This window comes from Nicotiana tabacum, chromosome 6, assembly GCF_000715075.1.
Source record: "Nicotiana tabacum cultivar K326 chromosome 6, ASM71507v2, whole genome shotgun sequence".
Taxonomy (NCBI): domain Eukaryota; kingdom Viridiplantae; phylum Streptophyta; class Magnoliopsida; order Solanales; family Solanaceae; genus Nicotiana; species Nicotiana tabacum.
In genome coordinates this window covers 192,966,844-192,979,653 of record NC_134085.1, presented here as the reverse complement: position 1 = coordinate 192,979,653, position 12,810 = coordinate 192,966,844, and the positions used below count along the sequence as shown (strand labels likewise).

The window sequence follows — 12,810 nt, the reverse complement described above, 5'->3', positions numbered from 1 at the left end:
CATTATAGAATTCAATAAGGGCAAGTTACAATTTGCAGGCTGATCAAAAGTAATTACATCAGCTAGCTAATATTCAAAAAATATATACTGATTATGTATAAAATATGTATATTTTTTTGTATATTCTACATTAATATATAATATATATAAATATTATCAATTATTACTTTAAGAGCGAGTATACTGTATAGTGTTTCTTAATTTCCATCGAGTGCGAGTATATTTTTATTGGAGCTTGGTGGTTTTTCTAGGTTAGTTATTAATCCTAAAATAAGTGTTTTTTTTTTTTGTTGAGAAATAAGCATTTTGATCTTTGCCAAACAGGCTATTTCAGGAATTTGGCAGCAAAAAATTAGATATGGATTACATGCAGAGGGGGACAGGTAAGCAATGATGCGAAGTTGTAAAGAGAGGGAAATCATATATTGTGGTCCCACTAGAGGAGTTACCCCTGGGATTTCCTAACAAATCAGCAAATTAATTGCGCAACGGAAATTCAAGGTACAAAATGACGAAAATAGACACATGACACGTTTTATTCCTCCTTTCAACAAAAAATTAGTCGAATCAATCAACCGGACTCCGTTACAGTCCCCCCCCACTCCTCACTCCCCACGCGGCGTTCCCTCCTCTTCTTCAAGCCGTCAACCCAAAACTCTACACTTTTACCAGTACTGTTCCTCTGTTGAACATTTCACCTGTTAGAGCGAGAAAGTTCTCTCTAGAGAGAGAGAGAGAGCGCGCACCACGCTCTCACCAAAAACCGATCAGTCTTCGCTTTGATTTCAATCATTTCTTCTTTTTCTATCACATTGACGATTTTGTTTAGTTGATACCTGAGATTTACGGTGTGATCTTATGCGAATGTGAATGTCCGCTGATTTGTTGCTGTTGATTGATGAGAATTGAGAAATTCAGGACTTTAATTTGCTCGAGTTGTGTTTCTGGTGAATTAGCGTGAAGCATTTGATTTGGTGGAGGTCACGACATGAGCACCCAACGGCAGGCGGTGACGGTTCGGGACCTCATCGAAGAAGCTAAAAAGCGGATTGTAATCTTGCTCCTATGTGTCAATGGACTGTCCTATATGTCTCGTGAGTGTCCACTTTTTTTTCCCCAGTTTTCTCTGATGATGATGATGGTGATGAATTTAATTTCGCTCCTACTTGTTTTGATTAGCTCTAAATTAAAGGTTTGTGATGTGCTTTTTGCTGCACGGAATGTATTTTTATTGAGACGTTGATTGAATTTAATAGTAGGTAACAACCATCCCTAGTTCACGAATTTAGCATTTTAAATAGATATGGTTCAGGAATAATCCAAGAGGAGCACAAGGCTTCCCGTGGTTTATCACTTGTTGTGAGACCAATGGTAGAGGTAGGAATTTCATCAAGGGGATTCAAAAAGCTACTCTCTATCTTTATAAGGTAGGGGTAACGTATGTGTACACACTAACCTCCCCAGACCCCACTTATGGGATTACACTGTTTTTTTTATTGTTCACCTATATCTACAGTTCTCACGCCTCGAAGGAGATTCAGTTGAATCCCGGTCGATAAACATGGCTCTGCCACTGGTTGTGACATTGGTGAATGTTTGCCGGGATGCTAATAGACGTCGAGCATGTTACTGCTTAATCCCTGTATGTTGAACCATGCCTCATGTGTTGCTCACAAGTTCTTTCCTTTGCATTCAACCAATTCCTCTGATTCAAACCACCAAAGGTGCTGCAGGACTTTGAATTCGCTTCTGCCTGTCAAGGGTGGTAGACTGGTGGTGGTGGTGGGGTTCATATTAGATTCTCAATCTGAGTTCCTTAAGTAGTATCTCTCTACTTTTAAAGAAGCATGTTACGCGTGTGCATAGTTGAAGTCATCTGCCGCTATGAGGTTTCTCAACATACTAGATTCCCAAAATATTTTTTTTTCCATTTGACAGTGTTTAGGAATTTGGTTGTTTGCTAGGTGACTCATTGGAAAATCACTAAATGTATGTAAGTATGTACAAGTTGAACGTGAGTGGGATTTGCTGCCTGCATATCATAGATATTTATTCATCTTTCCATATCTGTTAATACTAGGAAAACGCCAAAATAAATGCAAGAGGTTCCATGTGTTTAACGGAAGAAAGTTAGGGTTCTTCTTTCCATAGAAGTGTTGTTCTGCCAGAGGATTAAAGTACTTGAGCAGAAGGTTAGGTCCCATATGTAATTCCCTTATAAATTAGTTATAATGTCGGAGCTTGAATAGTTATGCGTTTATGATGCAAGGAGGTATCATAGTATCTACATGAATGGCAGCAAGTTTTGACTTCATTTCTCTGCTTCTCTCCCTCTTGTGCTGTGTATCTCTACTGATAATATTTGAGGTCATTTGGGGAATATGTGGATTCATTGAACAAAACATTCACTTAGAATATAGGTTGTTCGTATAGAGCAAATTTGCTTCTCTCTCTCTCATACGTGTTTCTTTCTTGTCTTGTGCTAGAATCACACCGGTGCCGTGGTTATCATTATATCTTCTTTGTCCAGTTCATTATATCTTCTTTGTCCAGTATTCCTACCATGAAATTTATTTCCTCTTTGGTGAGAAAGCAGAGATTGAGGGGGAAAAGGATTCAGTAGGACAGGGGAGTACTTTTGTCGAGACTATGTCAAATGATTATGAATAACATGAACCATATTTCCTTTAAATCTTGGAGATGCTAGATATTGACTTGTCACTTGATAAAGTAGCGAAATAATTGAAGACAGAACAAAGATAATAGGTAACCAGTTTGGTTTTGTCAGTACTTTCTACCTGTATGGCTAGTAACTTTGAGTTCTTAAGTCCATTTAGAAAATTTAGACAGAACACAATTAGATTGCCAAATGTTAGTCTGCAAACCCTTGGAATAACTTAAAGTAATGTTGTCCAGTCATTACTTATCAAAAAAAAGAAAAATAGAGATGAAGCAAAGTTGTCCAGTCAGGATTTGACTTGAGAATTCAGAGTGAAGTGGATAATTATTTTAGAGAATTGCAAAAAAGATTTAGCAAGGAAGACTAACTATGCAAGTTCTGATCGCATTTGAAAGTGTGTTGTAAGCTTCTGTTGCAAACTTTAAAAGCTCATTCAGTTACTGAAACCGCTCTCAAACAAACGCGCAAGAAGCTTTAAACTACAGGAGACCTGTGCAAGAATTTATAAACTTAATGTTGGACTGTTGTTTCCTCTCCTTGTATAACCAAGATTAATTAGTTTGAGGGAAAATGAACTCTCCTTGCATTTTTCACATTATTCAATATGCCACTTTATGATGAAGCTCTCCAGAAGTGATCATCAGCATAAGAGGCTGGAGATAGAGGGGGTGAAAGTTCACGAAGTCGGACCACAATGAAAATAGCTTCCGCAGCTAGACAAAAATCCACATAGGCAAACAAAAGAAGTGGAGACAATTACACTATCAGGAACAAATTCCTAATGACTGGAAGTTAATTGCATGAGTGACTTTATTCGTCCTATGATGCATACATACTTTTTGTTCTTCTTTTTCCTTATAGTTTGCATGGTTGGTTACCAGTTCAAGACCCGGAAGGTTTATCCTATGGATTTGAAATCTTACTATTTAGTTACAAACGGAACCAGTAGAGAAGTCAGACGTTTGCTGAGACTACATAAAAAATTATCTTTGTTGCGTTTTGAGAAACAATTCTTAAAGAGATCCAAGTTGAGAATTATGTGCATGGAGCTAAAAGAGATGAAAAGAAAGTGCAATTTTCTTCATCGATTTGTGAGTTACAATAAATACTTGATTAAGATTGTGAACATCTCTTTCTACGCCATGTGACTTACATATGTGTCACCGATATGGATTTCCTTGTCCTCATGAAATGTGTGCCCCATTTGGAAGCAATCTATTTCAATGGAAATTTAATCAAAGGCTATTATGGGAGGTTTATAAATGGAATGATCCTTTTAAATGCAACCAGAGAAACTATAATCTTTTACTTTTGCCCAAGCATTTCAGTTGACATGTTAGAGGGGATAGGAGGACCTTGGCGATGATCTTCTACTTCTTTGGTGCTGTTGAATGGTTATTAATACAACTTCCATAAGTATATGCTTGAGTTTCACATAAGGTTTTAGCAGTCGATAAAGTTGTAATAAAGATCTTGAGATATCAAGGTTTGAATCCATAACTACTAAAAAGTTACAAAATTGATTTCGCTTTGTTTGGAGTCCCATGGTCTTGGACAATACTCTCCTCATCAGCTAGCTTTGGGTTTGAGTAAGGTCCAAGATCCATTTTTTCACATCATCTGCCCAAGTCTTGCTGGACAACGTTACCAGACCTATAGTGGTGAGAATACCAATACCTAGTAGAATAATTGAAATGCATGCAAGTTGTCCAAGCACCAGTATTTTAAATAGCATGAGCTTGTAATATTGCTAGACCTGATTCTAGTCGGGCTAATGCAAGAACTGTATATAAACGTCCAAGATTCCCTACGAAATATAAAGGTTCATATTATGCATAGCAAAGCCCCATTATTAAATTTAGCAATTCTTATTAGTTATGTCATTGCTTGCTTTCTTAGAAGCTTCCAGCTTTATCTAAGAGTTAAGTCTTACAGCCTTCCTTTTGCATGGCTATCATGACAAAGCTTATTTTATTTTTATTTTTAGAAAGCACAAATTTTTTTGGTTTTGCACAAATCTTTGTTAATGAGTCCCTGATCAAAAGAGAACATCTTATTAATGAGTCTTGCATGTATCTCGATGGAGATTCTCTGTTCAGAATTTATTCTTAAAAGAGTTCTCAGCTTGACCGGGAGCCTGGGTTTTGTAGTTTCTGTTGAGTGTCATTTTCTCATTAATTACATGTTAACTTTATTGTCTGAAACATTTCCGCTTACGACTTACTATATATCTTGGCCGATGTCTATATGCCATTTTCTGTTTCCTTTCTCACCTTTGACATTTTTCAATGTACTTTCCACTTGCAGTAACAAGCTCTTCAGTTTTTGTCAACTTGCCTGCTGCTGCTCTCCTAATTGTTATCCTTCGCTATCTATCTCTGGACTTTGATGCACGAATAAAAGCTGTTACATACAAAAGCAAGTCATCCTCATCAAATGGTAGTATTCAGAAGAAACAATTAGAGGGTCCAAAAGCAGTTAATGAGACTTCTGATTGGAGGAAGAAAGTAGATTCACCTATTGTGGAAGATGCAATAGACCATTTCACTAGACATATAGTCTCTGAGTGGGTGACAGATCTCTGGTACTCCCGGATAACTTCCGATAGACAGGGTCCAGAGGAACTTGTGCAGATCATTAATGACGTCCTAGGGGAAATTTCATATCGGATGAGATCTATTAATCTTATAGATCTTTTAACAAGGTTTCAAAATTGTACTTACAAGATGCTGCTGACATATTTCCTCTTTAGCTTATGTTATTCTATTCCTTCAAGGAAGTCATTCATTTGGATCATGCAGGGATGTTGTCAATCTGATATGCACTCATTTGGAACTGTTCCGTACAAGCAAAATTAGGATTGAGAAAAAACATTCAAGATCATTGACTATAGAAGAGCGAGATCTGGAACTGAAACTGGTGCTGGCTGCAGATGACAAGTTACATCCGGCTTTGTTTTCTCCAGAAGCTGAACACAAGGTAATCTGATTCTTCGTTCTTATAAGGTAATAGTATCATTCTTTTTCCTTTTAAAAACCAATAATCAATTGTTCCATTGGAGAACTATTAATTTAGGATGATTTTATTTCATTTGCACCATTTTCTTCTCTATCTGCAGGTTCTCCAACATCTCATGGATGGTCTCATTTCATTCACGTTTAAGACCGAGGACTTGCAATGCTCTTTATTCCGCTACATTGTGAGGGAGCTTCTTGCTTGTGTTGTGATACGGCCAGTACTGAATTTAGCTAACCCTAGGTAACTATTCCTTGGGTCTTGCTTCCTGTAGCCATATGACTCTTGTTTCTGTTCTTTATTTTATCACCCAAATTTTCTCAGGTTCATTAATGAGAGGATTGAATCTCTAGTTATTTCATCAAAAAAGGCTGATAAAGGACCTACGGCAGCAGAAACAGAACACCAATCAAGTCCGAGTGCATCTGCCAAGGTATCCGCAGATCATTTTTCTCGGGTGTTGGATCCTTCTGCGAAAGGTGTTGAACTTGTTCAGTTAAAAAGGGATCAAACTAACCATACCAAAGATAATCATGCGATGGACACCGGGAATGGAACAGATTTGTCAAAGGATCCTTTGCTCTCGATTGATACACGGTCTACTCGTTCTTGGAGTTCTTTGCCATCACAAACCAATGCAGATGATGGGGGAGGTATCCAGAGACACCGCTCTGGAGGAGAGTGGGGTGAAATGCTAGATTTGGTGTCCCGTCGAAAGACTGAAACCCTGGCCCCAGAAAACTTAGACAACATGTGGACCAAAGGAAGAAACTATAAAAGGAAAGAAGAGGCCAATCTAGCATCAGATTCACTCCAACAGAGTTCCTTTGTAGGGGCACCTAAATCACAGAAAGAGGTTGAGAGAGAAAACAAGGTTAATGTGAGCCTATTTTTGAAGGCTAATACTCAACCTTTTCAATATCAAGAGGAAGATGAGCAAAACTTGGATGAGGTCGAGTCAGAGAGCACTAGTTCTTACACTACTGAAGATGAGGAACCTAGCAGTGTGACAGGTCTTCACTCTCCTGGTATTTTAGTGTGGGATGCAAAAAATAGGAGGAACATCAATCACATTCATCATCCACTTGAAAGTAATGCTGGTCATAAGACAAGAAAGGGAAAATCTAGCAAAGGGCATGTTCGCTCTAAGCACTTAAATAAAGTACCATCTGCGAGGAAAAAATCTAGAGTGAATAGCCAAACAGAGCATGTATGGCAAGAGATACAAAGATCCAGCTTCTTACTAGGGGATGGAAATGATATATTAAACTCTAAAGATAACGAGAAACCAGAAGGTCCGAGTGATGACTCTGATACAGAAATATCTGGTAGAATTTCAAATGGCACGAATGCATCATCATCATCTTTGTCAACCAGCATTCTCGAAAACCACAAAATGGGTGCTAATTCTGTGAAAGGTTCTATAATTGCTGATTCCTTTTTGAAGTTAACATGCGAGGTACAGCTGTGATTGCCATCCTTTTTTACATATAATTTCACTTTATGAATTACTTTCACAGAGTTGGACATCCACATATGTTATCCTTTCTTCTGTTGCAGGTCTTGAGTGCCAATATCGTAAAATGTGGCTCAAAAACTTTTGCTGTTTATTCCTTATCTGTTACAGACGTAAACAATCATAGTTGGTCTATCAAAAGAAGGTCTCTTGATATAACTTTCTGCTTTTATCATTATTGTGAATGTCAAACACCTCTTTATCCAGAATATATCTCAACAGTATCCAGTGTCTTAATTGTTCTGTTTGCTGCTTGTGACAGGTTTCGTCATTTTGAGGAGCTCCACAGACGTCTTAAGGAGTATCATGACTACAATCTTCATTTGCCACCCAAGCATTTCCTCTCCACAGGTCTGGATGTTCCAGTCATTCGAGAACGATGCAAATTTCTTAACACATATCTGAAGGTGGTGCTCTAACAGATAACATCTAGAAGTGTTTTTCAACTAGTACTTTGTGATCTATACCTGAGTAGTTTCATGTTATAAGAATTTGCTTTGATGTCACAAAAATGTGCTTAAGTTCTTACCTTATACTGTTTTCCTTCTCATTATCGTTTATTTTATCTTCTTTAAAAAAAAATCACAGCAGTTTATCTTAGTCTTAATCCTATAATTGTTATTGACTCCGTGATTTGCTGCGAAATTTCTTCTCGCTTTCTGAAGTTGATGAAGTATAACTAGTTCTGGTGATATATGGATTTCATGGGCAGCTTCGAAAAGAAAACATTTCATGAAACTGGATTTTTATATATTCCTCTAAACTATCTTGTTCACTTTTTCTCTGCAGTTCAATTTATTTATTTATATTTTTTCTGTGTCACCTTTAATTTTTATTTGACTCTTTTTCTTGTTTTGTTGCAGAAACTGCTGCAGCTCCCAACTGTCTCCAACTCCATTGAGGTTTGGGATTTCCTCAGTATTGATTCACAGGTTGAAAAATTGCTGATTTTCTATTTTTTGAGCTTAGATGCATCTTTTGAACAAAGAGCGTTGATCTTGTACATTGTTTTTGCAGACATACAGCTTTTCAAACTCCTTGTCCATAATCGAAACATTACCAGGTGAGTAACTTACTAGACATGGCTAAGGGGCAGAAGGTTGGGTTTCGATTTTTATGTTAATCGTAAATGATTCTTGTTACTCTTTCAGTTGACCTGGATGATAGCGTATGCCGCGTAAGTAAAGAACCTCTGCCCAGGATTGGCCAAAGAACTGATATCATATCCTCCACGGGAGAGCATTATGCTGAAAGAAAGGAGCGAATCATGATGCATCAACCTGTGGTGGATAAATCAAGATTTGGGAAAAAATATGTCGCACTGTCCCCTCCAAAAAGACCCATCAAAGAAACTTTTGAGGATTCAAGTAGTGACTCCGACAATGTGGTACAAACAAATAAAGTTTCTATCCCAACCATGGAAACAACGCTAAAATCAGTTGAAACTAATCCACGTGTCTCACATGCATCATCTGAATCCTTTATTGATGCTCCTGCTGATTCCTCCCTCCCCGTAGAGGTAGCTGCTACCAATTTTTTTTTTTTTTTTTTTTTTTTTTTTTAAGGCTAATAGGTTCTTTTGCCGTTGGACACTTGGGAAGAAATAGATTTGCAATGATCAGATTGAGTTAGTGAGGTTGAAAGATATGCAAGTTACCTTTTTTTTCTTATGATGCTTTCATTTGGTTTCCTCTTAACAAATTACATGTAGCTTTACCCTTTCAATGAACTAAGATGGTTATGAACCTTATTTATTTTATTTTATTGGTTTCACTGTAGTGGGTGCCTCCGAATGTAAGTGCACCTGTTCTAGACCTGGTTGACGTCATTTTTCAGCTCCAAGATGGTGGGTGGATCAGGTATCATTATTGTCCAACTGTTTTGCTCTTGGACCTGATTGATTACTCATTTCTGTTATAAACTTCTTTGGGTGCCTTCCAGGAGAAAGGCATTCTGGGTGGCAAAACAAGTTTTGCAACTGGGAATGGGTGATGCATTTGATGACTGGCTAATTGAGAAAATCCAGCGTCTACGCAGGGGTTCAGTAGTTGCTGCAGGCATAAGACGTGTTGAGCAGGCAAGTGTCGCAATTTAGTTGTTTTTTCTTATCACGGTGATGACAACAATTCAATTTGCATTCCTAGTTGTGATTTAATCTGTTAATACGTCCTAAATTATAGTACTGTTTTCCAAGATTTGCTAGTTCAAACAGTGCTCTGTCCTCTTTTTTCTTTTTTTTTTTGGTTCTTATGTATGTTTTCCTTTTTGGGGAGTGGGAATTCGGTAAAAACTACCCTCATTAGCTTGCTTTAAGAGAAAAAGTTATAGTAGTAAGTATTGCTGTGTCTTATATATGTGCATTTAGATGATTGTATGTTTTTTCTTAAAAGGCTGAAATGTAGCTTCAGATGACTGATGGTACCCAAGATTCCGTGATTAACATTTTATTGATATCGGATCAAGTGTTCTCATTCTTTGTGCTCCATGTAGATTCTATGGCCTGACGGAATATTCATAACAAAGCATCCAAGGCGACAACGCCCTACCCCATCTACCAGTCCATCTCTTAATTCTCCTCACAACCAACCCCCCACTCCATCATCATCATCAACGGTAGAGGATATCCAGAAACAGGATGAGATGCAGCAGAAGGAAGCAGAACAACGTGCAAACCTTGTATATGAGCTAATGATTGGTAGGGCACCCGAGAAACATGTGCCACTGGCTATTGACCATTTCAACATTCATGAAAATCCATAATACTTTTTCCTAAATTGACATAATTTACTCTGATAACTTTTTACAAGAAAAAGCACCTGCTGCTGTTGTGGGACTTGTTGGTCACAAGGAATATGAACAATGTGCAAAGGATCTTTATTACTTCATCCAGGTAATATAGTCAGGGTCTTTAGAATCTGCTTTAAATATGAAAATATTTCATATCTTCATCTTGTATTGGTTTGTTCTAGACACCTTTCCTTAAGTATTACTGACTGAGGCGCTGTTCCTTTTACAGTCATCTGTTTGTCTAAAGCAGTTAGTCCTTGATCTTGTTGAGTTGATACTGTTGTCCGCTTTTCCGGAGCTGGATTGCGTGTTCAGCACATTGCATAAGGAGAAGTCGAAGTTTGGAGAGCTCAAAATAGATTAGTGCGTCCGTTTTTCAGACAATTTGTCCATCTTTTAAAGGAAATTATATCAACTTCCGTTTTAGTATTTTCTTTACTTTTGGCCCTCCTGAGAAAATCGATTTTTGCTTACATATCTTGTGGCGCTCACTTGAGTTGTAAACGGTGCGGAAAATTTTGTTTTCAGGATAATTTTTCTTAGACAACAAAACTGTTCAAAGCTAGAAACAACTTCCCGGAGAACTTGTAAATTAGTTTTTTTTTTTTTTTGGAATACTTTTTTTGGGAAGTCTGACCAACATTGGAGATACCCTTGTAAATGTTTGAGATGGGTATAAATATACAAGATTCATATCAGTAAAGTTGTATGAATTCTTCAGCAACATGGTATTTTTCTGATTGTATGTTCTACCTGACAATCAGTATCCAAGTTCACTGCGAAATTCCTCCTAAAGAAGATCAGTTGTTTCAAATATGCAGTATTTGAACGACTGGCCATTAATTCATAATATGCTCATTCCTATTCTCCAAGGTTATCAATCAGAGCAGAAGCACGGTAACCAGCAATTTAACACCACTGTGAGTGGATAAACGACTGTCTTAAATGACAAAGCTCCTACTAGTAAATCGGCAAGCAAGCCCCAAATAAAACTTTCATAAAACCTATAGAAGGCCACATACCAATTCATTGATTTGCCAGAATACAAAAGCATTATGTTGGATACGGTGAAATCTACACCAGTTAGCACAACAATTACAGAATACTTGTTACCTTCGACTAGCATAAATGCAGCCGAACACCAGTAACTTTGTCAATTAAGCAATCAAACAATCACCTACTAATTTTTTTTCTCCGATGTGATTTGAATTCTACCCGCATGACTTCACCAACTTCATTAGTAATCACTTCATTGACCACTATCTGAGGTCAACAAGAAAGCATTTTATCACCTTAGTAGACCATTAAATTCAAGGCTTTGCCAACTTTTACTTTCATTAGAAACGGCATCTACATACTACATGAAAATGCACATCGCATATGCATCCGCCAAACCAAAGGATGGATAATCCATCATAAAACTGTCCTAATAGCAAACCCAGCTCAGTTAGACTACATGCACAAGCCAGAAAGATTATCATCGCATTTGGTTTAAAAGCAACAAGAAATAAAAGATACGAATACAGTAAAATATTGGAAAATTAAGAGCTCAAAAGACCTCAATACTCAAATTCAAGGAACATAAGCAAATGGACAGAATGTTCAGAGCAACCAAAAGTAGAAAACAGCCTACACAAATCCATTAGTTCTCAAAATGCCAATTTCAACAACAAATTTCCAAAATTTAAGCACTTGTAAATTTGAATGGGCAATAAGCTTCCCAAAATTTGCTTGCTCTCTAATACTTGAATACCAAAATGATGCTAACGTTATAAAAAGTACCCTCCTCAATAACCCTCTCAAAGGACCTCAAGTAGAAGCTGCTGCCGCCTTCTTCCTTGGTGCTGCTTCAGTCCCTGGACAAACATTGCATATTATAATTTATTAATACAGGCGATACAGAGTCCTTAACAGCACAAGCTATTAGATACTATATTTTACTTTCAACTAAACAAGTTGAGCGTAGATAGCATAATATTTCTAGCTCAATTAGCAAACTCTAACCTACAACAACAACAACAAACCCAATAAAGGATAGTGTGTACGCAGAAGGGAGATGTTTCCGATAGACCCTCGGCTTAGGAACAAGGGAACTCTAACCTAAAAGCCCTAAAACTAAAACTATATTACCAATAAAAAAAGCCCCAAAACTATAATTGATTCGTCGATCACGGAATAGGCAGAAACTCAGATCAGAAATAATGCCTAGCCATAAAACAACGCGTACCTTCTCTGAAACCGGTCTTGAATCTGCGAGGAACATTGCGGAGGTACCTCATGCGGCCAGTACCAGTTGTCTTTCTGCGGAGTGCCTTCTCGCTCCAGTTGTCTGCAACCATTCATTCACGACAATAGTAAATATATCAAAGCTTAATATCAGGATTTCATGGCGTTTTATGCAATACAAATGATGGGGAAATAGGCGAAGAGAAAGAGCAATTACATTTCCTTAAACGGGCAGCAGGATAAGCACAAGCAGAGCAACGACTCTTCTGGAGATGGAAACTGCGGCGACCGCACCTCACACATAGTGTGTGAGTCTTGTTCCTCCTCTTACCGAAACTACCTGTTCCCTTTCCCTATTATAATACAAAATCCACATTCAATTTCGCATCGTCACCCTTTGCACGCGTAATATGTAATAGAAGTGAAGAAAAGTAATGGCTTTTCACTTACCATTGCAGTGAAGTTGCAGAAACCCTAGCGTCCTCCTCCTGGTCGATTAAGAAAGATGAAGTGCGGCGATAATTGCAGTGTTTATACTTGGTGGTTGAGATAGGGCTTTAGGGTTCTTCAAGTGGGCCGAAAAGTC

The 12,810-nt window shown here is 37.7% G+C and overlaps 2 protein-coding genes across 3 annotated transcripts; one reads left to right on the top strand and one right to left on the bottom strand.

Annotated features, from left to right (window-relative positions):
- Nucleotides 1-564: 564 nt before the first annotated feature.
- LOC107797999 (uncharacterized) lies at nucleotides 565-10,701 on the top strand. Of its 2 annotated transcripts, none has more exons than XM_075256272.1 (15): nucleotides 565-1,094; nucleotides 4,988-5,384; nucleotides 5,482-5,659; nucleotides 5,799-5,938; nucleotides 6,020-7,154; nucleotides 7,256-7,356; nucleotides 7,474-7,618; nucleotides 8,075-8,143; nucleotides 8,229-8,274; nucleotides 8,363-8,730; nucleotides 8,991-9,070; nucleotides 9,153-9,288; nucleotides 9,702-9,906; nucleotides 10,025-10,101; nucleotides 10,228-10,701. In XM_075256272.1, the coding sequence occupies exons 1-15, from the start codon at nucleotides 989-991 to the stop codon at nucleotides 10,360-10,362; spliced, it is 3,318 nt and encodes a 1,105-aa protein (XP_075112373.1). In that variant the 5' UTR covers nucleotides 565-988; the 3' UTR covers nucleotides 10,363-10,701. The 2 variants fall into 2 exon arrangements, with proteins under 2 accessions (XP_075112373.1, XP_075112372.1); XM_075256271.1 differs by having other exon boundaries at nucleotides 10,019-10,101.
- Nucleotides 10,702-11,539: 838 nt separating this feature from the next.
- LOC107797998 (large ribosomal subunit protein eL37x) lies at nucleotides 11,540-12,810 on the bottom strand. Its single transcript, XM_016620922.2, has 4 exons — nucleotides 12,675-12,810; nucleotides 12,442-12,577; nucleotides 12,226-12,327; nucleotides 11,540-11,854 (listed from the first exon to the last, which is right to left on the bottom strand). Exons 1-4 carry the CDS (start codon nucleotides 12,675-12,677, stop codon nucleotides 11,808-11,810), a joined length of 288 nt encoding a protein of 95 aa, XP_016476408.1. The 5' UTR covers nucleotides 12,678-12,810; the 3' UTR covers nucleotides 11,540-11,807.